Source organism: Candoia aspera, chromosome 3, assembly GCF_035149785.1.
Source record: "Candoia aspera isolate rCanAsp1 chromosome 3, rCanAsp1.hap2, whole genome shotgun sequence".
Lineage (NCBI taxonomy): Eukaryota > Metazoa > Chordata > Lepidosauria > Squamata > Boidae > Candoia > Candoia aspera.
The window spans coordinates 195982427-196008274 of NC_086155.1; the positions used below are offsets into that span (position 1 = coordinate 195982427).

Below are 25848 nucleotides of genomic sequence, written 5' to 3' on the forward strand. Positions count from 1 at the left end.
TTGATATGCTGTGGGCTAAATATGGGATCATCTGCTTTGTTAATGATCTTAGATCAAAGCAATTGCTTGGTTATTCGTTCATTCAGGAATTGGAACCTTGAGAATGTATTTCTGCAATATTATGTACTTATGTGTACATTGACTCCTTCCCTTCCTACTCCCTACTTTCATTACAGGCTTATGAATACTGAAAATGTTATTTTACAAGCCAGAGAAGAAGAAGGAGCAAAATATGAACGTACTTTCATGGCATCCCAACTGATTGATTGGTTGATCCAAGAAGGAGAGGCTGCCACAAGAGCTGAGGCTGAACAACTTGGTCGTAGGCTGCTGGAGCATGGAATTATACAACATGGTGAGAAATGTGTTCTCAGTTGCATAACTCTACCAAGATGTCAAAGGTCTCCATAAAGGGAGTAGAGAGATGGAAGGAGAGGCATCCTGCTTAAACCAAGGATGGGGAACCATTTTTTAAGCTCAGAATGGCATTCTAGCTAAAAAATGGGAGCATCAATTTTTCTATGTTCGGGTTTTATTCTGAATATTATCCTTAGTGTACTTTATCCAGCCAACTGTAGCCCACCAGATATAAATTGCAAATTATCAGGTGTGATTCATCACTCTCCCTTTTTTGCAGTTCTAACTGGACTACACTGGGATGGAATTCCCAAGGACTGCTACAGAATACAGCTAATAATTTGCTTGCATTCATCTGGAAGGATCACCACTTGTGTAGGCTTATATCAATCAATAGGGCACTGTGATCCCAGTCTTTTCTGTGGTCTTCATTCCTTTTATCTGAGAGGCTCATATCTGTTCTTCTTTTCTGCCGTTCTCTTCTTCTTCTTTTCTGCCATTCTCAGGGAGAATTACTATGTTCCATAGTAATTGTTTCTACTTCGGGCAAAGCTGTCATTCCTAGTTCAATACAAACTTTCAAGTAATCCAACAAAAATGCTGTCTAAAACTAAGGCCAATTCAAACCAATGGAACAGTCTTTTGCCTTCCCCATCTTAAGTATAATTAATTCCTAAGACTCCTGTCTCTGTTTCACTTGCTGGCAGGCCAGGAGCATATCAGTTCTGCTAATGTCAAGAGGTAGATTAGGAACTAAAAGCTGTTACGTTTTCAGAGCCGAGAGAAGAGCTGGGGATATTGTCCCCTACAGCAAATCAGCACTTAGAAATGCTGATTATGTGGAGTCATAACTGAGATTTTGCTTTGGCAGATACTGTTTGTGCCCTGTGTCCATGTTGGATTCCTATAGCTTTGCAAAGAATTATGGGAAGTCCAGTGTACTTAAAGGACATTGCTTTGAGAAAGGCAGTGCTTTATTTATTTATTACCTACCATGAACTTGGTATGGAAATCATGCAATGCTTGCTGCCAGCTTGTCTTCTTGTTGCACAAGACTGTGATTTATAGGATGCCAGCTGCAATGTGGGCAGTATAATAGTAACATGAATTTCCTTGGCCTTGGAATAGCAAGAACAGGGAGGGGCGATAAAAGGGAAAAGGTAGCCCAAGGTTAAAATGGGTATGACAAACTTTTCTTTTTCACAGCATCACAGTTTGAATGGCAAACAGTAATCAGCTTAGTTCTCATCCTCCGTGTTTCAAGAAACGGCTGCTCCAAGAATGGTCAAGAAGAGAAATTAGGTTTTTAAAACAATCCATCATCAGCCTATCACTACAGGAATACAGCAAGATTACAAACCGAGTTGGAATCATAGGTCCATTAGGAGGTCAGCGTGGTCTGCATAACTTCAGACCCTCCAGAACTTCAGATAACATTTTTTTCCAACACTGCCTGGACACTGAACCTGGGGGAATTTTTTACATGCAAGGCATGTTTTCTACCATTTTTATATCCATTTTTCAAGTTCCTTCAGAAACTTCCAGGGGTAGGTTTTCCTTCTTCTAGCAGAAACATTGCTAAAAACCTCACATCGTATCTCAGAGTCAGAATGTGCAGCCCAAGAATCCACAAATCAGAGGTCAAATATCTTTTCTGGATGGGGAGAAAAGATCAGCAGAGGCTTTATAAGTGGAGGCATCTGTTTGTTTAGCTGCTGCTGCAGCTATCTACATGGACTTGTGGTAAACACCACTAAAACATTAAAGACTACGAAAAAACCAGCACACTGCAACAAGACTGCAATCCCAAACAGGCCAACCCATTGCCCTCCAAAGTCTCCAGAGGAGTTCAGTTTTTAGCATCTTCTGAAAAGCCATCAGGATGATCGTTAACTTGGCTGTGGGGAGCAAGCTGTTCCTTAAGGCAGAGGCTATAACTAAGAAACAGTATCTGAAAAACCCCATAACCTTTATCCTCTAGGAAATGAGGGACCACTAACAGATTTTAACAGGGAACATGCACTGGATAGGTCAATTCCACATGGAGGAAACAGTTCTGAAGGTACTTAGAAGCCAAACCCTAGAGGGCTTTTTAACTGTGAACTGTACTTAGAAACCTACTGGTAACCATTGCAGGGTTTACAGCAGAGATGTTATATAGCTACACTGATTCTCATTTCCCAAAAATGTGTTGTGCTTTGATTTGGAGAACAATATATATTAATGGAGGAAAAAAATGGCCACTGAAATGGAGTGGTTAATTCCTAGGGGCCCAAGAAATCACTGGATGATAATGGGAGTTCCTTCCAAATTAAAATAGTTCTTTTCAGTAGGTCCCCCTTGTTGATCTTCAGCAAAGGATCGTTACCTGGTTGTGGTGCTGGAGCTTGAGCACCTCAATGATGCCATGAGCTAAACCGTGAAGGGCCACCCAAGACGGGAAGGTCATGACAGAGAGGTCAGACTAAATGCGATCCCTGGGGAAGGTAATGGCAACCCACCCCAGTATTCTTGCCGTGAAAACTAAATGGATCAGTACAACCAGAGATATGTCGGTATACCATCGGAAGATGAGACCCCCAGGTCAGAAGATGGTCAAAATGCTACTGGGGAGGAACAGAGGATGAGTTCAACTAGCCCCAGACGTGATGACGCAGCTAGCTCAAAGCCGAAAGGACGGCTAGCAGCTGATGGTGCTGGTGGTGAACGGCGAATCCGATGTCTTAAGGATCAACACACCATTGGAACCTGGAATGTAAGATCTATGAGCCAGGGCAAATTGGATGTGGTTCTTGGTGAGATGTCAAGATTAAAGAGAGACATTTTGGGCGTCAGTGAACTGAAGTGGACTGGAATGGGCCACTTCACATCAAATGACCACCAGATCTACTACTGTGGACAAGAGGACCACAGAAGAAATGGAGTAGCCTTCCTAATTAATAGTAAAGTGGCTAAAGCAGTGCTTGGATACAATCCAAAAAATGATAGAATGATCTCAATTCGAATTCAGGGCAAGCCATCTAACATCACAGTGATCCAAATATACGCCTCAACCACAGATGCTGAAGAAGCTGAGGTAGAGCAGTTCTATGAGGATCTGCAGCACCTACTGGACAACAGACCTAAAAGAGATGTTATTTTCATCACGGGAGACTGGAATGCTAAGGTGGGCAGTCAAATGACACCTGGAACTACAGGTAAGCATGGCCTGGGAGAACAAAACGAAGCAGGGCATAGGCTGATAGAATTTTGCCAAGACAATTCACTCTGCATAACAAACACTCTCTTCCAACAACCTAAGAGACGGCTTTATACATGGACTTCACCAGATGGACAACACCAAAATCAGATTGATTACATCCTTTGCAGCCAAAGGTGGCGGACATCTGTACAGTCGGTAAAAACAAGGCCTGGAGCTGACTGTAGTTCCGATCACGAACTTCTTCTTGCACAATTTAGGATCAGACTAAAGAAATTAGGGAAGACCCACAGATCAGCTAGAGATGAGTTCACTAATATTCCTAAGGAATATGCAGTGGAGGTGAAGAATCAATTTAAGGGACTGGACTTAGTAGATAGGGTCCCGGAAGAACTATGGAGAGAAGTTCGCAACATTGTTCAGGAGGCGGCAACAAAATACATCCCAAAGAAAGAGAAAACCAAGAAGGCAAAATGGCTGTCTGCTGAGACACTAGAAGTAGCCCAAGAAAGAAGGAAAGCAAAAGACAACAGTGATAGGGGGAGATATGCCCAATTAAATGCAAAATTCCAGAGGTTAGCCAGAAGAGATAAGGAATTATTTTTAAACAAGCAATGCGTAGAAGTGGAAGAAGACAATAGAATAGGAAGGACAAGAGACCTTCTAGAAAGTTAGAAACATCGGAGGTAAGTTCCAGGCAAAAATGGGTATGATCAAAAACAAAGACGGCAAGGACCTAACAGAAGAAGAAGAGATCAAGAAAAGGTGGCAAGAATATACAGAAGACTTGTATAGGAAGGATAACAATATCGGGGATAGCTTTGACGGTGTGTTCAGTGAGCTAGAGCCAGACATCCTGAAGAGTGAGGTTGAGTGGGCCTTAAGAAGCATTGCTAATAACAAGGCAGCAGGAGACGACAGCATCCCAGCTGAATTGTTCAAAATCTTGCAAGATGATGCTGTCACGGTAATGCATGCTATATGCCAGCAAATTTGGAAAACACAAGAATGGCCATCAGACTGGAAAAAATCAACTTATATCCCCATACCAAAAAAGGGAAACACTAAAGAATGTTCAGACTATCGAACAGTGGCACTCATTTCACATGCCAGTAAGGTAATGCTCAAGATCCTGCAAGGTAGACTTCAGCAATTCATGGAGTGAGAATTGCCAGATGTACAAGCTAGGTTTAGAAAAGGCAGGGGAACTAGGGACCAAATTGCCAATATCCGCTGGATAATGGAAAAAGCCAGGGAGTTTCAGAAAAACATCTATTTCTGTTTTATTGACTATTCTAAAGCCTTTGACTGTGTGGACCATAACAAATTGTGGCAAGTTCTTAGTGGTATGGGGATACCAAGTCATCTTGTGTGCCTCCTGAAGAATCTGTATAACGACCAATTAGCAACAGTAAGAACAGACCATGGAACAACGGACTGCTTTAAGATTGGGAAAGGAGTACGGCAGGGCTGTATGTTCTCACCCTACCTATTCAACTTTTATGCAGAACACATCATGTGACATGCTGGGCTTGAGGAATCCAAGGCTGGAGTTAAAATTGCTGGAAGAAACATTAACAATCTCAGATATGCAGATGATACCACTTTGATGGCTGAAAGCGAAGAGGAACTGAGGAGCCTTATGATGAAGGTGAAAGAAGAAAGTGCAAAAGCTGGCTTGCAGCTAAACCTCAAAAAAACCAAGATTATGGCAACCAGCTTGATTGATAACTGGCAAATAGAGGGAGAAAATGTAGAAGCAGTGAAAGACTTCATATTCCTAGGTGCAAAGATTACTGCAGATGCTGACTGCAGTCAGGAAATCAGAAGACGCTTAATCCTTGGGAGAAGAGCAATGACAAATCTCGATAAAATAGTTAGGAGCAGAGACCTCGCACTGACAACAAAGGTCCGCATAGTTAAAGCAATGGTGTTCCCTGTAGTAAGACAAAACTGAAATACTTTGGCCACATAATGAGAAGACAGGACAGCCTGGAGAAGATGCTGATGCTAGGGAGAGTGGAGGGCAAAAGGAAGAGGGGCCGACCAAGGGCAAGATGGATGGATGATATTCTAGAGGTGACGGATTCGTCCCTGGGGGAGCTGGGGGTGTTGATGACTGACAGGAAGCTCTGGTGTGGGCTGGTCCATGAAGTCACGAAGAGTCGGAAGCGACTAAACGAATAAACAACAACCCTTGTTGGTACTCTTTCTGACCTGAACTAACATGATGTATAATATGGACAAGCTTCAACCCTTTCCTCAATCTGGAACACTATGGAAGGTTATCCCTGAAGTTACCTATTCTTAGTGGAGTCATAATTGCTGATAATCACACATTTCCATTAGCTACCAACAAAGGCCCTCAATCATGCAACTCAGCAGTCTATACCCCCAGAGGCTGGAATTACGATGGGGTGAAAAGTATAAATGATAAGGTTAGATTCCCAAGTCTAAGATATTCTTATAAAAATCCAATTTCCTAGTTTAATGGCCACAAAAAGTTAGAGTGATTAGGGAATACAAACTGGCTAGTTGGAGGTAGGCAACCATTTGGTGACAGGACAAATTTGGAGTTTTGAAAGTGTGCAGGTAAACACACACAATAAGGCTGCCGCAGAAGACTTGCCTATTTGCAAACATGGACACCCACAAAACACCCACTTACTACAAGTGTGCTAGCTTTTTTCCACTCCTCAGATGGCTAACATCTCCTTGGGACTTCTGTGGGATTCAGAGGTGTTCCTCCAAAAAAATGTGATCCTTTGTGGGTAGTGTTTTGCTTTGCCACCTACCAGCTTCCTATGACTATATTTTTTAATTATTTTTTTTTAAGTGGGCCGAGGAACCTGGCCAAGGGAAGTATCTGGGAGCACATGGGGGCTCACAGGCACTTTATTTACTTTATATATAAAGTCCTCCAGAATTCCCAGCCAGAGTAATGACTGGGATTCTGGGAATTATAATCCCAATATGTTTGGCAGCTAGAACATTGGGGAAAATTGGCCTAGGCATTAAGTTGTTTATAGCATTTTGCCACTACAGGATTTGGTTTAAAGGAAAGACTGAGGGTGGAAGGGAAAGCTGTAAATTTCATTGTAATTTCACTAGAGTTGAAAGCAGTGTTGGTTATATTTAGCTGATCTGGAACGATTATGGATTTGGTTGAAGCCAACGAGCAAAACATCTGCTTTAATTGCCACATCTGTATGTTTAGAGACACTAATACAGCTAGAAAGTTAGAAAGCTATCTCGCCCTTCCTACCCAGCAACGGTCCTGGTGCTACGCTGCAGGCTTAATTGGAAACAACCTCTTCCTGTCTTAACTATTGATCGCATTCTTCGCTGAATCTACTCCATTTGGAAGAAAATAGCATGCAACCTTTGGCAAGTGTTCTCTACTCTCCACAGGCTAAACCTGTCTTTCAAGCTGGAATGTCAGTACCCTTTCAATTATCACTAATTGACATTTCTTCTGAAGCCTGGCAAAACCAAGTAAGATTTTTGTCTGAGTATAGAATAAAATACCTTTGTGCCTCATTGGTTGTTTTCATAGAGTGCTGTCACAGTTTGTATAATAACAGAGACATTTACTTCTGAATAAACATGAAGAATAATAAAATGGATGTTCCTTGTTTAGATAACCTGAATGTTACATGTATATTTATAGCAGTTGTATTCTAGCTTTGAATAAGTTCTTATTTTAAAAGTGGCTGAACAACAATGAATACTTAGCATTTGGGTAACAGTTCTAAAAGGTAGAAGTGCTTCCTATGTACTATCTTATAATTTTACTGCACTTTCTAAGATAGCTACTAAGATTGCAACAGTCCATATTCAAAGGCAAAAGATGCTTTGCAGCATGAAGTCATTCAAGTAAAGCACCTGTCAGCAGCTCCTTAAAGCAGCTGTGTCTTTTCCCAGGATCATATGACCACTCCCTACAGCTGTCATGCAATCCCAGAAAATATATCTTTGGTTCAAGGAGTTGCAGACAGGTGCTGTGTGCATGTTCCATATGCTCTGAAGCACCTCCTTAAAATCAAATCCAAAGCACTGTGTAGTTTACTAATCAAGTGTCGTCTGCTTGCTGAAGAGATCTTCACAGGGCAAGATAAGCCAGCTTGGTGCCTTCCAAAGGTTTTGCATTACAATTCCCATCAGACCCATCTAACATGTAGAGTTGCAGTGTTTGTTGTCAAAAACATCTGGAAGGCATCAGGCTGCATATGCCTGCAGAAGATGCTGGTTCTAGCTAGAGAGTTCAGTCTATATAAGGACTCGTTATCCATGTGAGCTAGGCTAGAAATCTTATTATTTTATTAGATTTTCTTAAGTAGAAAGTTATTGGCTCACGGAGAGTCCATTCTATCTCTGCCTACTTTGAATCAAGTGATTCTGCTTTCATTCAGTAAGTGTTGATTTATATTCTATCAGTTCTAAAGGCAAATGGTTATTTAGCTCCAAAGGCCTTTTGGCTAACATCAAGTGTGTATGTAGCTCCAAAGTGGTTAAAACAAAACAAAAGCTAGATCCTTGTCCATGATTATCAGAGGTCTTGCCACATATCAGAAGCATGCGGGTGCATCCATGAACTGTGTGCCAATTTTCCCTTCCAGTTGCAGCTGTTTAAGGTATATCAGCTGCTATTATGGAATTTTCTCCAATTTTAGAGAGGAGATATTTGAGGACAAGACAGCAGAATGGAGTTACAAAAGTCTTGGTGCTTTTGTGTAGTGTGTGGAGTTTGGCTTTTTAAATTTTCCTTTCCCTGATTCCCTGTTGTTTGTAGCTGGAATCATGGAGGAATCAGCCAATCCTATCTGAACAGGCCTATCTTAAACTTAAAGATACCTCAACATGGGTTCTATTTGGTAGACCCTTGACCAGTTAAGGATGGGAAAGGTCCTTGTCTAAAATCCTTGAGTGCATGCTCTTAATTTTTAAATTTGGCCTTTTCAGCATACTTACAGAAGAACCATGAACCAAACATTGGTTCTTGGTTCTGACCTTTAAAGCCTTTTATAGTCTGATATGGCATGGGGCCAGGTTACCTGAAGGACCGCCTCTTCACTATTATATCTACCCGACCCATCAGATCCAGCAGGAGAGGCATGCTGTTGGTCCCATCCACAAAAGTGTTCCATCTGACGGGATCTAGGAGGCAAGCCTTTTCTGCCGTGGCGCCTGCCCTCTGGAGATCATCTCTCCCAAGGTGAGGTTAGCCCCAACCCTTATGGCCCTCAAAATGTGTATTTTTTTCAACAAGCCTGGAGATTCCCTGGTAATAGGGAGCCTGCATGCTAGTTATACTGTATGTAAACATCTTCTCTCTCAGATGCCTTAAATAGTCTGTTTTTATCCATGCTTATTGTTTTAAGGGGTTTGCAAAATGTTTTAATTCTTGGTTTTTTTGTAGGCTGCTCAGAATCACTTCAGGTGAGATGGGCAACCATATAAAAATGACAAATAAAATAAATAAACAAACAGCCAAAAGGTGAGAAATAGCTGCATAACTGGATTAGGTAGAACCATCTAATGATAAGGCTTGAGAAGGAAGATTTCTAGTACCTAGAAGTTCTGGACAAAGGGCTGGAGATCAGTATCAGAATACCTGTCCTGCTCCAAGTTCATCCTCTAGCATGGCCCATCAGAAAAGAATCCTGCCCAGTGCCACTCACTTTAAAAGGAGACTGGATAATTTCATGGATGATCAAGCTATCAGTAGCTAGCTGCCTCTGGAATCACAAGAAACATGCCTTAAATAGTAGCTTCTAGCAACTATAGCTACATTCTTGAATGTAGCTGCTTAAGTAGAAAGTTATTGACTCACGGAGAGTCCATTCTATCTCTGCCCACTTTGAATCAAGTGATTCTGCTTTCATTCAGTAAATGTTGATTTATATTCTATCAGTTCTAAAGGCAAATGATTATTTAGCTCCACAGGCCTTTTGGCTAACATCAAGTGTGTATGTAGCTCCACATTGAATGCCTTGAATGTAGTAGCTGCTAAGGAGCAATTATAGACAAAGGCTATTATCCACCTGTCTATGCTTGTCAACCTCTGGAATGCATCTAGTTGACCACCCTGCAGCCCAGAATGATAGACCAGATGGGTCATTGGTCTAACCCAATCTTCTTATGACTGCCTTGATATAAGGAATGGTCCTAGGAGCTTCCTTGTTTTGATGTTAACAGTATCATGAACGCAAGTCCCCATGTCTTCATGGATATTTCCAGGTAATTCTCTGGGTAGCAATATAGAACTAGACGGCCATGGTCACCTTCTGCAGGATTTTCAGGTAGTCTCCTAATCAGGTCCCACTTTGCTTTGCATTTTTTGAGATCAGCCAGAGTCAATGAAGTACAGCCCTGAAGGATCAAATGCTCCTCCCTGCCCATAAGCAAAAATAGTCAGAACCACAACTGGATGGTATTTCAGATACCATCCAGTTTGGCCACCTGGGTTTATTCATACAAAAACCAGGAATAGCAGTAGTTCCTGGTTGGGGGTCTGCCTGGTTGCAAACCTTGGATTTGCTGCTACACTACCTGTAACATTACCCGTGTCTGGCCCCCAAGAGCTGAAAGTGTAGGAGTTTGAGCACTGACATGGTGTACACACAACCCAGCAACGGAAAGCAATTGAATTGTATCGGATCTGCTCTGGGTCAGAAAATGTAGCTCCACCACAGCAAAAGACATACCAGACTTCCAAAGCTGCATTCACCAAGGCTAGCTGCAGAAAGCAATGAAAAAAGACATGCATACTGTTGTGGAATTTTAAATAGCTGTGCTTCTTTTTGCTGCTATCCTTGGGTGAGCAGTTAATGCTATAAATGCATTTTCTATTGAGGTCAATGAGAAGAGAGAAACATTTGACCACTGTAGCTAGTTTGCTGATGGAAAGTGACCTAAGGTCCATCCAGTTTCATATTGCCATCTGTGCCAGATGCTATCTAGGGAAAGATAGGACTTTCCCATTATTTATTTCCCAATTATTTTAACTGGTGATGCCAGGGACCCAGGCTGTTTTGTGTGGAAAACAACCACTCCCCCTGGCAAAGCTGGCTCATGCGTTCTTCTGCCTTTCCAATGATTATCGCATCTTTTCAAAACAATGAGATCACCTGCTCTTGATCTTGGGAGGTTCATATCCATCCATGGCTGTGATTAGAATTATGAAGGCTGGAGAGGAATAGCTAAATAATGCAACATCCTCCTTCACTGAAATTAAAAACACACAGACACACAACACTGTTCAGCTTCCTTGTAAGCCTTGTGGGAAGACATGGGAAGCACCACTAAGGTGATGAACCAATATATATGGCAGCAAAATAAAAAAACTCTTAGGTGTAGTGATGCTGGCTCTTCAAAAGCTCTGTATTAGTGCTAGCTACATGCAGCAGGAGCAGTTGCAGAAGCAAATTGCAAGGAAGTACAGCAGAACACATCCTTGTATTTAGGAATGTTCAGGCAGCTAGAAATTCAGGCGTAGACCTGTTACTATATTCCTTGTATGAACATATGTCACTTAGCAGTTCCTAGTACACACACACTGTACTGTAGATATATTTCAATTTCTCTGTAGCTACTTCTCAGGGCACAATTAGGTCCTAGGGTTTGTTGTCAATATTAGAGAATATTATACACAGTTGTTTCTGTATTGGGAAAAATATTTGTTACTGGCATCAAGCATCTGGAAACTGCAGTTGGTACAGAATGGGAAACCCTGGCAATGATGGGCATATCCTGAAATACTTGGGTGACTCTGCTGCTTCGGGAGGTGCATTGATTTACTGGGTGTCTTCTGGGTGTGGTACAAGGTGCTGGTTGTTACCCTAAATGGCTCTGGATTTGGTTATCTGAGGGACCACCTTCTCTCCTCATCCAACTAGATCAAATAGGGTCAACTCCAGATCCTGTCCCCACAGGATTGTCACCTGACAGATCCTTGGAAACAGGCAATCTCAGTGCCTCCACTCTTTGGAACTCTTCCCCAGGTATTTAGAGCTGACCTTGGGGTTAGGGAAGAAATGAACAAGCTGTTAAGGGAAGAAGGAATGAATGTGCCCTTAAGGAGGACTTGCAGAAAAGTTTAGCTAGTCCTGAGAAAGGACGTCTGACACAGTGGAAATCAGCCTCATTCTTCTTAGGCTTCAGAAAGGCTTTGAAGACTTCCCTGTGTCCTCTTGCACAGGAGGAGGGTGCTCTTTGACTAGAAGGTGGGGGTGCCGCTACATGGCATTCGTACCTGTTGGTACAAATGCCATGTAGTACCATGCAGAGAAAAGGAATCAATCATTCACTCAATCAGTCAATAAATCAAAAAAATCAACAAATGAGTATTTTCATGCCTGGTACACTTTTCTAAACGTTTTCCCATCGAGTTGATTATGATCCAGAAAAGTAATTCCACCATTAAATGTGAAGTATAAAAGAACAACTCGGTGAGAAAATGCAAGTACAAAAGATTATATGTGGAAATCTAACTTGACTTCCCAGGCATGGTACACATCTATCTTAAACCTGGTCATGAAGACCTACATCCAAGGTATGAACTGGCATTTGCAGGCAGCCAAATTTGGGGGCACCCCATAGAATGGAGATTCAAAACAGCTTTTTGTTCAGGGTTCAGCATGAGCATGAGCTATTTGTCACATTTCAGGTATGGCTGGGAAGTTTCAGTTTTTAAATTTCTTTGTGACTTTTATGGCTTCAACTAGAACAAGGAGACTTATGCTGGAGTTTTACAATGAAAGTTTATTTGGTAGGGTGAGACATTGTTGTATAATGAAAAAAAAAAGCCAGCTGGGGTGGGGGGAACGAAGTCTCTTGCTTCAACCAGCATATAGAAATGGAGAGCACCTGACAGTTGTGAGGGATGTAAACAAGAGCAAGTAGTAATACAGGAAAGAATTCAAGTATAGAATCTGTCTCCAGTTCAGCACTAAAGAGCATTGCTGATACTAAACCCTATCACTGATTTCCCAAAATGGACTGGCCAGAAGAATCGTACGCCTAGAATTACTGCTAAAATTACTTTTGTTAACTTGGGTATCGTTTTGTCGTCCCAAAGTATACTGGTTCCCTCCTAATTCTTCTACTCTTCTAACACGAAGGCTTTCCTCGTCTTTCTTACTGCCTCTAGTGTCCAACAAACACCATTTTATGGACAGCAATCTGCTCTATCAGTTCCGAATGAATTTCCGTCGCAGGAGAAGACTGATGGAATTGCTTGCCGAGAAGTCCCGCTTGATGCCCGAGAGTCACGATAGCCCCTTTTGTCTGCGGAAGCAAAATCATGACCACAAAAAACATGCCACTTTCCTCTCAGGTATATGTGTGATTAGAGCTGGAGATTAGCACTCTGTCCCTGAGTCTCAGGGTAAATAGGAACTGTTGCAATATATCAGATTGTACAGCATGTTTAACTAACATGCTTCTGGATATAGCTCAGAAGGTGTGAGATTATTTTTGAAGGACTCCATGGTTAGGATACCATATATGAAAGCTGGAAGGACTGAGGTTAGACACAAAGGACCAGAGACCAAGCAGGTCTATCACAATAACAGTGCATAGGTGTCCACCCCGAGAAATGACCAGCTTGCAGTCCATCACGGTACACAGGTTGGAAAAAGAAATGTAAGATTTGAACCTGGGCACATGTATTTATGGCAGTGTTTCTCAGCCTTGGCAACGTTAAGATGCGTGGACTTCAACTCCCAGAATTCCCCACCCAGCATGCTGACTGGAGAATTCTGGGAGTTGAAGTCCATCTTAAAGCTGCCAGGTTGAGAAACACTGATTTATGGCTTCAGGCTCATAGCCAGCAGTTGCTGGTTTTCTCCTCTAATTACAACTTTTCTAGTACCTATAATAAAACCAAGTTATCAAAGAGCTATGTCCTTGAATTTCTGCCTACTGACCTTCATGTCTGATGTCTGGATGAAGTCGCACCCCTTCCTTCCAAATTTTCTACTTGCTTTCTAAGTTCTGGAATAGAGATAAGAATCTACTTTACTCTAACTCAGAGTGTTGATCCAGCCAGCTTAGTACTATGGCTGGAAACAGTTACACTCTGGGTTCTTAACATTTTAAAAACATTGCTAATTCTGATCCTGCTTGGAGAAGGTATTTCTTTGCTTTTTTCCCTTTTCTTTTTCTACACATAGGCAGCATGCACCCCTTAACTGATTTCCCTAAAGAGAAGGCAGCTGTTTTACAAAACCAGGTTCCCCACTCTTGCAGTATGCCTGGTTTCACACCGGAGTCCTCCACCTCTTACAAGAGAGGCTCATGTGTTAAGCAAATACTTTCTCCAAAACTGCATTTATGAGCAGTTTCCCCTGAAGAGGTGCATTTTCCTTCTAACACCTTAGGAAATGGAATGGTTCCAGGAAATGCCTGTCTATGCACATGAAGTTTATTGCTATTAATTACACCAGGGTGTTGGCCTTTTAATGCTTTACAGTGGGATATGGCAGGGAATATGCCCTGCAGGCAAAAATTCTCATCCCTGGCATTTCTCTGCTAAAGCATCTGGTGGTATGACAGACCTCCATCTGAGTCTGTAGGCTGAGTCATGGCAACTGGATTTCTTTCTTTTTGGTTGAAACGTTTCACTGCTTGTCCAAGCAGCTTCTTCAGTCTGGGCAAAGGTTGGTGAGGGGACCCCATATACATGTCTTCCACGGTGGCTGCATGTCCCTACAATGCACTGGGGCAATGCAGGCACCCTGGAAGACATATAATGGGTCCTGTCACCAACCTTTGCCCAGACTGAAGAAGCTGCTTGGACAAGCAGCGAAACGTTTTAACCAAAAAGAAAGAAACCCAGTTGCCATGGCTCAACCTACAGACAATTTCACTTGGATGACTGAGAATCTTCATTGATATCTCCATCTGAGCTTTTGGGGAGTGCTAGTACAGGAAATCAGAGGTGGGCAAAGGCTTTTCTTCTTTCCTCTTAGGGTCACAGTCTTTTGGCAGCCACCTGGTGGGTAGGGCAAAAGGTAGCAAAGTGGAGCAGGGGCCCACTCATTTTATCTCTCATATCCCTTTCCTTCACTCCACCTTTTCTTCCTCCCAAGTAATGGATTGCAGAAAAAGAGAGTGCTCCCTCCAATGGTCCTAGGACAATTATCTCTCACACAGTCAGTGAGAAACAAGATAACCATTGCAGAATCAAAGGATAGTTAGACTGGAATGCACAGAAGAGGGGAGGGGGGGCAAAAAGTTGTTTACATGCAGCAGGAAGAAAAAAGACATACAAGAGAGTTTGAACATTGTTTCTATGTATAGGCCTAGTTCTTGAACCATAGAAGTTATTGAATTTTTTTTTTTGGTTACGACTTCCTAACTTTCTTCCATAAATATTACTAGTCATAAGTTCTTGGATTGCTTATGAGCTTGCCTAAGTGGCTTGAGCCCTGCTTGCTACTGAAGCCTGACAGGTTTGAACCGATCTTGCAGAGATATTTTGAAAAGAGACTGAGGCTGTAGGAATGCAGAGTGCTTACCTCTGGAGACCATAAATGGTCTGTCTTGGTATAAGATAACTTCTTGTTTTCTTTATTACGCAAATTTAAATCTGTGCTTGTTGTAAACCTGAGAAGCAAAATGTAATGTGAATAAGTATCTGGCCAATGCATATCACATATTGTAGATGTTGCGTAGGCTTGGTGAGTAGTCTGTTTTCCCAGTGATTCTTGATTCACCCCACCTCCCAGCATAAGGGTTTCAGGTGACACAGTATGCAGCTGAAGTGGATCCACCGATGCTTCACAGCAAGCATGTAGATGTTTCTGGCAGACAACCAGATAAATGAATACAATGTTAGGCACCATCAGTGTGTTTAATTTCCTTTTTGGGGTGGCAAGGGGTATTATTGTTGTTGTTTCAGGACCAGCAATAACCCAAGGCACTGTCTGAATGACATCCTGTGCATTTTTCTGTTGGGTAAGTTGGAGGGAGACTCTAAAGTTCTCTCTTTTCTGTCTCCCAGGTTAGCAGCAATGAAGCTCCTTTTTCCCTTTTTGCATTTCCATAGCATCACCCAGCCATCACTGAAGTGCTATAAAGCCTATCCTCATTAGTGTTATCTTGGCACAAGAATGGCAGAATAAGTCACTGGCATGGAATTACCCAAAGACAGCCACATGGCCAAGCAGAATGGCTTGAAGTGATTTGTATCTTTTGTGTATAGTAGAAAATGTGCCCAAGAAGGTAGAAAATGGCACAGGTAGTCCTTGCTTAATGATTGTAATTGGGACTGGCAACTCCATTGCTAAGTGATGCAGTCCTAAAGTGTGACATCACACGACTGCACCAACTTACAGCGGCAGTTCCGGCCATTCCAGTTGCCGTCGTTAGGTGAATCCCATTCAGTCACAGTGTCCCGTGGTCACATGATCACCGTTTGCAACCTCCTGCTGGCTTCCCCATTGACTTTGCTTGTTGGAAGCTGGCAGCAAAGTCACAAATGGCGATCACCTGACCACAGGACGCTGCACCCGTGGTAATTTTGAGCCAGTTGCCGAATGCCCGGACTGCAATCACGTGACCACAGGGATGTTGTGACGGCCGTGACAATGTCCTAAGTCCCCCTGGTTCAGCACCGTTGTAACTTTGAACGGTTGCTGAACGAGTGGCCATTCAATGAGAACTACCTGTAATATGGTTCTGAAGGGATGGAAAAGCGAGAGACGCAAGCAGGGTTCTTGTCTTCTACCTAAATCTCCCTCGCTCTTTGGTTTGGACAGTCAGCCCCAGCAAGGAGATCAAGATTGTCTCTGCGGTGAGACGGAGCAGCATGAGCAGCTGTGGCAGCAGTGGGTACTTCAGCAGCAGCCCGACCCTCGGCAGCAGCCCGCCTGTCCTCTGCAACCCCAAATCTGGTAGGATGCCGAGGCATGTTTGCCGCAGAGACTGTTCAGGGGCCGGACTTCCGCATCATCGTTGCACTTAACGTGCACATTTCTTTTTAAATGCAAAGAGCAGCTCCTGGGCTGGGGAATGTGATGGTGGTTTATTTATTGGAGAGCAAATTTAACCCTTTTTGTTCCCCATGATGAAAATGGCTCAGAAATGGCTGTTTTCCTTGGCAGGAATTAATAACTGTTTTGGAGGAGCAATTATGATCCCAGGCAGAATTAATGCTTATATATAGCTTAAGGTTGTATTTGGCTTTTTGAGATAACAGCGCTTGTCTCAATACAAGGGGACATCCTTGCTACAAGGGGACATATCCTCACTACAAAAGTGTGCTTTATAAAGACATTTGGTTGCATATTTTTTACAGAGAAGAAAGTCTCTGTGGCTCAGGGTTGACCTGTGGAGTCCCTGGTGCTCTCTGAGCTTGGTGGTTTGCTTGGAGACATTTCATGACCCAGCTAGGTAACAACATCAGCACACAGCTCAGAGATCACCAAGGACTCCACAATTTTTACATAGCTTTATGCTCTGTATCTCACTCTCACCCCTACCCTCACCCCTCCAAATCTTACATCCTGGCAGAAGGCAACAGCAACCGATTTCTGTATTGTTGCAAATAAGACTTAAAAACCAGAAGGTGAGTTTGACTTGACAGAATGTTGTCCCTTGTTTAGGGCTATGCAGAGATTTGGATTCAGGGGTTTGGAGGACAATTGTGTGCATAACAGCTGTCAGGAACCCTTTAACGTTTCTCAAACTTGGCAACTTTAAGATGTGTGGACTTCAACTCCCAGAATTCCGCAGCCAGCTTCATATCTGATTTGAAGCAGATATGAAGGAAACTGTTTGTCCTGGGTTAAAGGTCTGAACGGGAGATACATATGCACTCCTAATTGTATTTTACCCTTTGAATCCAGATCTCTCCCCAGTTCTAACCTGCGTACATGCTTGTGGTGAAATTAATTGAATAAAATGTATATTAAAAAAGCAAAAGTCATCACCTGTCTGTCTTATCTGAGCAAATAATCAAACAAATCACCACCTGTCTAGACAATGGTAGACTAAACTCTACAAGTGACAATCCCACGTAATATTTCTTTTGGAGACCTGTACCATTTCCATTCAAAGGTATGGAACTGAATGTCTGCAGGCTTTCTGTGGTTAAATAAACAAACATGCCAGCACATTCAAAGCTAGCATGCCAGGCTAAAGAGAACCCTGATAAGCTATGTTCAGATAAGCTGGGGTGTTTAAATGATAAAACATTCCAGTATTTTATATCTCTGCACGTTGGAAGAGGCATCTCCCAGCAACAGATATAATGCATAGAGTGTTGGTTTTGGTATGATTTTTCCTCTTGCCTGGAAGCATCCTCAAGCTGGGTTCCCAAACCACAGATAGCTGTGTTGACATAGGTGCTGAGCCAGAAACCAGACCTACCACATATTATTCAAATGGCCTCTGGGCTACTGGGTGTTCCTTAGGTTGAAGCAACAGAGGCAACCACTTGTCTTACTGTGTGTTCAACACTTGTGGCTTTACAGTGTTTGTGAACATTGACTAAGCAGTGATGCATTCGATTTTACAAGCAATTCTTCATGGACTCTCGTACAGTCATCCTTCGTCTAACATTCGCTGCTGTCTGTGTTGAATTCACAGCACTGATGGTATGTGAATAGACAGGGAGGTGGAAACCACTGCCATGTCTCTCAAAGCACTGGTCAGAACTTGGAGATGCTTCTAGATTAATGATTCCGAGCAGAAGCAGTCTGAAGGCAGTGTGAGTTTTTCCATTTGTCTGTCCTTAGTGGAGTTTTGGTTTAAACAAAAAGACAAAAGAATTGGTGAAAAAGCAAGGGAGGATTACAAATGCCTGAACTGCTTGTAAAATGCTATCTTCCGAGCATAGCAATTGCAAAGTAAAAAACTTTTCTTGGAGAAGCAATCTGCCAAAAGACACCACATCCTGAATCACTGACACTAGAGCCATGTGTTTGTAGAATTCCACTGGCTGCAGAATCATCTCAGAATCAGATTAAAATCCACCAGATTAAAATCCACCAGATTAAAAATCAAGTTTTCTGCTTGGTTTGGTTCTCAATTGTAGATCAGTCCATAAGTCTTCTCTGTTACTCAAATGAGATTGCAAGCCGCAGCCCATGCCAAACAAGACCGCCTTTGATTTATTTGAGCTGTGAATGAAACAGGGTAGCACATGAAAGTGGAACAACAAAGTGATGATGCTATGACTACAAAATTCTTTCAGCTGTCACATCAATTAATATCTGTCAAGGCCACCCTTCTTTAACAAGATGAATGCCAGTACCAGCCTATTTTTGTTCTAAGTGATTTCCTGTGTTTCCTGAAATATGAAAAGTAACTCATTTCTGGAGAAGGATAAAAATATGCTTATTCCAAAGGAAATTTGACTGTGAAGAAATAATTTGGGATCCTCCTTTCTCACATCAGTCTGGCTGTGCATTAACAACTTCAACAGACAGTTTCTGTAGCCCCATAATAGCTCTTTTCAGGCTGTGTGATGGAGGCTGCTTTAATCGTCTTGTGAATCCACAAGCATGACTGATTTTTGTGCTTCTAGATATATTTCCTCCTAATTTCCTCTCCTGTTATGGACATTACACTTACCAGCAAGCAAAGTATAAATGACTAATATTCCCAGCCACCCAGCATTTATACTTTGATTGCTGGTAAGTGTAATGTCCATAACAGGAGAGGAAATTAGGAGGAGGTCACTCAACTTCTGCACATCAGTTTCAGTTGCAATGAATATCAGAGTGTTCTTAACCATGTAGGCTTAAAAGGCAGTCCCATTTACTTCAGCGGAGTTCGTAGGGCTGATGCCTGATTTCTATGGACAAGGCAATAAAAAAGCACCGTGGGGTCTGTTGAACAGTGCTTGTGACATCATTCAGATTAAGAGCATCGTTCCTTCTCTTCTTCCTTGTGGTTATTCAGGGCTGTAACTGTATTTTGTTTCTTCGGATTTAAATGCTCAGAAACTGGGCATTTCCTGGGCGCATGCACAAATGTCAAAATGCACAGGTAGACTTTACGAGAGGGAGAAGTGCAGATCAGCAACCAGCTTACTATTTTCTTTATATTTTTTGAGGCGAGAGGGCACTCCTTGCTGCAGCCTTTTTCCCTTGTAAGTTCTTGGCATGAGCACGTCTTGGTCATTTTTGACACTTTGTAAATCACGGTGCTGCCAATGAACATGGGATGTCCTTGACAGTTGTGAAAAATGGCCCAATGATTTCCCTCTTAGGGTAAGTACAGAATAATTGCTCTATTTTCAAAAAAGTCATCTTTGGGAGAAGTAAAAAGCAGAAGTTAGTAGAAATAGCAATACAATCCTTGTAAAAAAATAGACTGAATGAGGACAGGCAATTCCAAACTAAACTCCTAATTTGGAAGCAGCTTCAACCTCTGAAGAATAACCAGAACCAAGCCTTATTTAGGTGTCCTTTCTGGGTTTTTTGCAGTATTAAAGAGAACAGTGACCCCTGAGGAACTCCTGAGGCCTGGGGCTCCCTATGCCAGGAAGACATTCACTGTAAGTTTCCGATTCATTTCTTTATTTTCTGTTGCTCATCACATTTTGATCATTTATACCCACAAATATTTATGCAGTGCTGCAACTGTTGCTTAGAGTTTTAGGTATTAAATTTCAGGTGCTGAACTGGACAGTGGCATAAGTTGAGGTCCTTGAAAGCTTATTTTCATGCAGTGGGTAGAAATAATGCACCCGTTTTGAAGTCAGTTCCTGAGCTTATAAATATGATTGATAAGATTAGAGGAATATATTTATGTGCCCAACTGGAGATGGGTTCAGGGCTGATCTCAGAAAGCTAAGCAGGGTTGGAATGGGTTGGTACTTGGATGGGAGACCAGCAGAAAATGTCAAGGAAATAGGCTAGGAATGGCAAGTTGCTTCCATATCACTGCCAATGAAAACTATATGAACATGTGCATGCAATCACCAAGAAATGAGCTGGACAGATACATACAAATACAGTAGATACAGATACAGATGTGCAGATAGACATGCACATACGTGCATACATACACACATGTATCCATACACATATGCATACAAACACACATGCAGAGAAACATTTTGAACATGAAATGCTTTGCAACTTACAAGAGACACTTCCTGTATATGCATTATCTGAGCAAAGATAATATATAAACTAGCATATAGTCTATCTATATACTACTAAAACCCTCGTGTCTGTTTGTAACCTTCAATTGGGCGAAATGGTGCATCATAGGGCAACAGTTTTAGAACCAAGGTATCTCAATTCTGTAAGTTAGCCCATGCATCCAAAACTGGGACCCAATACTCCCATGGAATTGAAATTTGGTAACGTTGTGGTTGTTTCAGCTCCACCACACCTTCCGACTACACTTCACTTCACAGAAACCTATAGGTTGCAGGGTGCAAGGGAAGATGGGAGGGGCATATCCCTTCCCTCTCTCCCACCTCCCTCAGGCCCCTGCTCCCAATCGGCTGCGGCAAGGCCCAACGGGTGAGTGGCAAGCGGCAAGGCCCAACGGGTGAGTGGCAATGGGTTGCTTTGGAACTGAAGCCAAAATCTGAAATCACTTAGCAGCCCTGGGTGGCAAGGGAAGGATGAAGGAGTGACTCAGGTGCCTGCTGGCAAGGTAGGGCTGGCTGGGGGGCACCAGTGGTTGGCAGGTGAGCCCTCTTCCTCCCTAGAGGAAGGCAGCCCTTGGGGACACACCGGGATGGGGAGCAGGGGTGCAGTCTTCCTTGCAGTCCACGGCTCCCTTTGTTCCCCCTCCCCCCAGCAAGGTGGCAGGCAGTTCTGCAGGTCAGCTGAGGAGGAAGAGGAATGATTTCCGATGCTCCCTGCCAGCTTCAAACAAGCAAAGTCAATGGGGAAGCTGGCAGGAAGTTAGAAGTCACTCCCTCTCCCCCTGCTTTTTTGCTTGCCCGTGGTCATTCTGTTTCTCTGTTTAGGTAAGGAAATATCTCTGAAAGGATGACCCAACAGGATACGGGTTGTCTAGTATAGTATAAATGCTTCAGATTGGCTCTAATTTTTGGTCTCTGAGGAGGAAGGTGTACTTTCTGACACTTCTTGGAATGCAGATTTAAGTACAGAATAGAAGAGTTAGTAAGTGCTCCTTCACAAACTTTCCACCTTGCATTGTTGTTGTTTTGCTGGGCTAAAGAAAGAGAAGAAATTACTCTTCATTGTAAACAGACGTTAGGTCTGTTGGTAAATGTCTTGGATAATTCCCAATTGGTACACTGCAAGTCGTGTGGGTGATTTTTTTTTTTTTTAGGTAGATGAATTTAGTGTTTGGAGAAAGGAGATATGAAAAAGTGAGCTATGCTAACCCTGTCATTAAGATGTCTAAAATCTGTTGGGATCTCTCCTCAAAACAGGAGTTGGAACGTCTTCCTGTTCACCAAACCATCATGTGCGCCTACAAAGGAATGTAGTTGTATCTAAGAATTTGTTCCAGAATGACCTGCTTTACTGGGAAGCTTAACTATTTTTAGGCAGGAATTAAGCGAGGCTGTAGACTTTACCCACTGTATCAGAGCCGAATACCAAATGCCATTGGTTTGCTTAAAAAAAAGAGAGAGATACTGCAGTCAGAGACAGAATATTAACAGGATTCAATGTGGCCGTCTTCTTTTCTTTTAAGATTGTAGGTGATGCTGTTGGGTGGGGATTCGTGGTGCGTGGGAGTAAGCCCTGCCACGTGCAAGCTGTGGATCCCAGTGGGCCAGCAGCTGCATCGGGAATGAAGGTAACCTGTTAATGCAGTTAAACATTTTAAAGGGGGCAGGGTTGGGGACCTGGAGGGACAGGCTTTTGGGCCACTTCAGCCGGGATAAGAACTTCCATACAGCTCTTATGAAAACAGTCCTGTCTGACAGCTGCCCAGATCATTGATCTACCCATCTGCAACATAGACACTGCATGCTGTGTCGTGGCAGAAGTTAGTTAGGCTGTTGTTCTTATAATCTTATAAGGGGTGTGCAAGGGCCACTCTGAACCTCTGAGTGTGTTCTGGGAGCTGCATATATACCAGCAACTCACTAGAACTGGGACAAAAATTAAACTTGGTTTTATTTAATTCACATTCAGCTATGATCTAAATTGAATTCATTAAATGGAGTTAATATGTTTACAGAATCTTAGCAGAGGGCTCAGAACTTAAGCATGGCAGGACCTGGTTAGGAACCTGGATGGGAGGCCCCCAGGAAATCCCTGGTATATAGTCTACAGCAGCGTTTCTCAACCTTGGCAACTTTAAGACATGTGGACTTCAACTCCCAGAATTCCCCACTCAGCATGGCTGGCTGGGGAATTCTAGGAATTGAACTCCACACGTCTTAAAGTTGCCAAGGTTGAGAAACACTGGTCTACAGTGAGAAGTTGAAAAACATTCCAGAAGGAAGGCAGTGACAAATTACTTTTCTCCTGTTATGAAGAAACTCTGTGTTTGAATCCATGACATCCCCAGAAGATGAGATTGATTTGAGGGCATCTCTATCTTTTTTTTAATATGTTCACTTCACATGTATTTGATCAATTTATCCTTTTGACACATTGAAATTTGCAGTTTAGAAGGGCTCTTGGGACAACATATGGATCCCTCTCTGACCTAGGTAACAGCCAGATGTTCCTCTTCCTCTCCTGAATCTCCCTTAGAGTGATAAAATAAGGACCTTCCCACTCAGTGCAGTAATACATCCCAGCAGCGAAGACATTATTTTCCTTGTCTAATCCAATGCTCCTGCCAGAATAGCTTGGAACATCCCATCAAAAGACAAGACTGAGAAAACTTCGCAAGAACGAAAAGGGCAAAGGATCTCACATTGAACATTTGCTTTCTCCAAAAGTCCTTGGCACCAAGGCTGCCTTGTCTGCTCTGTGTTGAGATGCACCCAGAGGCCTGCACATTTCTGGAGGTTTACTGCCTACTGCCTTTGTTTAGAAAAGTTGCAGTCTTCATCCTCCTCACACGTGCATGTCTTGCACTCCTGTTGTTTGCAACACGCAGAACAAACACCCAGGGCAAGAGTTGGCCCTACAACCCGGCAGGCAGATTTGAAGAATTATTGTTCTGTAAAGCTGGAAAGAACACATAACTACAAAGTTGTGCTTTGCGTCTTGCAAGGCGGCAGGGAGACGGATCCAAAAATCACTCGTTCTGGAAAAAGGCCTAAACCTCAGGTTATCAGAACTGGGCTGCAAGCATCTGGACAACTTCTAGATGGCAACAGAGAGTTAAAATTATCTTGACTTTTTGCTGCTGTTTACTGGCCTTCAGATGTTTGCAGCCCAGATTTGATAGGCAGGTATGTTGGGAAAAAATAGGCAGGCCTTCAACCAACCATTCATTTCTAGAAAAAATGAAGGAGAGACTCAGATATCCCTGAAAGTCCCTCTTCTTAATATCCTGTTAATGGGAGCTCTCTGGAGTTATTTTTATGCTGAGTGAAAGCCTGTGTATGCCAAAGTTTCCTCTGCTTAGTCTGGTTTTGTTTATTGTTACAGAAAATAAGTAAGGTAGGTAGGTAAACAGTAAAATAACCATCTGACAGTTCATTCTTTGTCTTAAGTCATAAAATATCAAGGAATGGCCTTGTTGGGTGGGAGGAAATTTGAAAAGATCCTCTGGCAGTTTGCTATCAGATTTGCAAGAGCATGAAATTAGTCTGATGAGAAGTGGCAACTTTCTCTTGAGCACCCAGGAACATAACAGAGTCAGGCTTTGTATCCCAGGACTGAAACAGAAGTGGAGTCAATATTGACCCAGAGATAAAGCTGTGCAGACACCTGCAGCTCCCTCTAACAAGCCATTGTAGTCATTGCTCATAGAGATCCAGTAAGGCCTGCTGGATCCAGCTGGAAGCTAAAAGCACTGAGTCAGGATTTTGTTTTGTTTTCATTTCAACGAGCTGCCAAATGTGATAAGGACATTAGCTGCTCAGTAAAAACAGTAGTGCTGCTCCAGGTGAGAAGACTTAGTCTCCGGACTAAGGACACTTCTTTCCAAAAGTGGATATGGTTTTACCTGATATTTTTCATTAATAGCTCTGATCCAGTGTTCAAAGAGGAAGAATACCCAGCAGGGTTCTTGCAAACCATTCGAAAAGATGCTTTACAAAGCATGTTAGCACAAACAGGACCTCCCTCTGCAGTGTTAAAGCAGTTGTTTCCTTGTCAAAACCTTTGAGTGGCAGCTTCAGAAGCTGTCCCTGGTTTTTACTTGTGCCTGCTCACAAAACACTTTCACTGAGATTATGAAGGAAGCAAAATGGCAGCGTACATACTTGCACGCAGAGGTCTGGGGATAACTTTCAGAGCAACTATAAAGGATGCGGCTGCTTTAAAACTTCGAGAGATGGCTGAGCACCAGGGAAGCACCTCTTGTGAACCTCATACCCAGGCTTGGTATATACTGTACCCTACAAATATCCCTATAAATATCCCCTATGCCATGAGCATGGTCCACTGATGTAACCCAACTCAAAATATCCATGTCAGCAGGGTAAAGACTTCACACATGTAGTGGGAAGCCAGCATGTGTAAAATCTCATGTGCACATGATTTTTCTCTGCTGATACCTGATTTATACATGAGGGGGGTTTAGGTTTGGCTTCTTGGATTGGTTGTATGATGGATTTGTCCTCCTGTTGAGCACACAGACCTGTTTCACTTCTTGCACAGCCATGGTTGGCTGAACAAAATAAATTGGCTGGGTTCACACAACACGTTAACCTAGAAAACATGGTGTACAAGCCACAGCAGATTCATGCAACATGCTAAGCTGCAGCTTTGTTAGTTTGGCTTTGTTTGGAGTGTATTGTGTGGACTCAGCCAGAAAAGGGGAAAAGTGGGTTGGGGAATTGAACCGTCAACAAGATCTTTCCCAGACTGCTTCTCCCAAATGGATTTTTCAGGTGTGGACTTGATGCAAAGAACCAAGGAAGGGAGGGAAGCAATAGTAGATGGGAGAATAATTAAGCCACTTTTTCCCAAACTGGTGCCTTTCAGATGTTTTGGGACTACAAAAGCCATGCTGCTGGGGATTATAAAGTACAAAGCAGAGGATGGGTATGTTTTTGCAACCAAGGGCTACAGGATCATAATGTGCAGGGGTGTGAGAGGGGCCTCTGCAAAGGACCGTATATAAAACGGATCTTTGATGGCATCATTGTGGCCACCAACTTGACTTTCTTGACCACACTGTGTGGACCACTCCTGAGGACTGCAGATAGTTGTGCAGTTGCTGCCCATACCTGTCCCAGACCAGTTGGTCTGAGTATGGGGGGAGATGAA

General features: G+C 42.7%; 1 protein-coding gene across 3 annotated transcripts in view; it reads left to right on the forward strand.

Moving 5' to 3' along the window:
• The window catches only part of DEPTOR (DEP domain containing MTOR interacting protein), a 59363-nt gene that overhangs the window by 27985 nt on the left and 5530 nt on the right, over positions 1-25848 (forward strand). For 2 of the 3 annotated variants that reach the window (XM_063299627.1, XM_063299628.1), the window contains exons 5-9: positions 177-355; positions 12708-12893; positions 16321-16455; positions 19996-20066; positions 22199-22303. In XM_063299627.1, the coding sequence (XP_063155697.1) occupies positions 177-355; positions 12708-12893; positions 16321-16455; positions 19996-20066; positions 22199-22303 (676 nt within the window). The remainder of the gene's footprint in view (positions 1-176; positions 356-12707; positions 12894-16320; positions 16456-19995; positions 20067-22198; positions 22304-25848) is intronic. The other variant, XM_063299629.1, reaches the window with a different exon arrangement.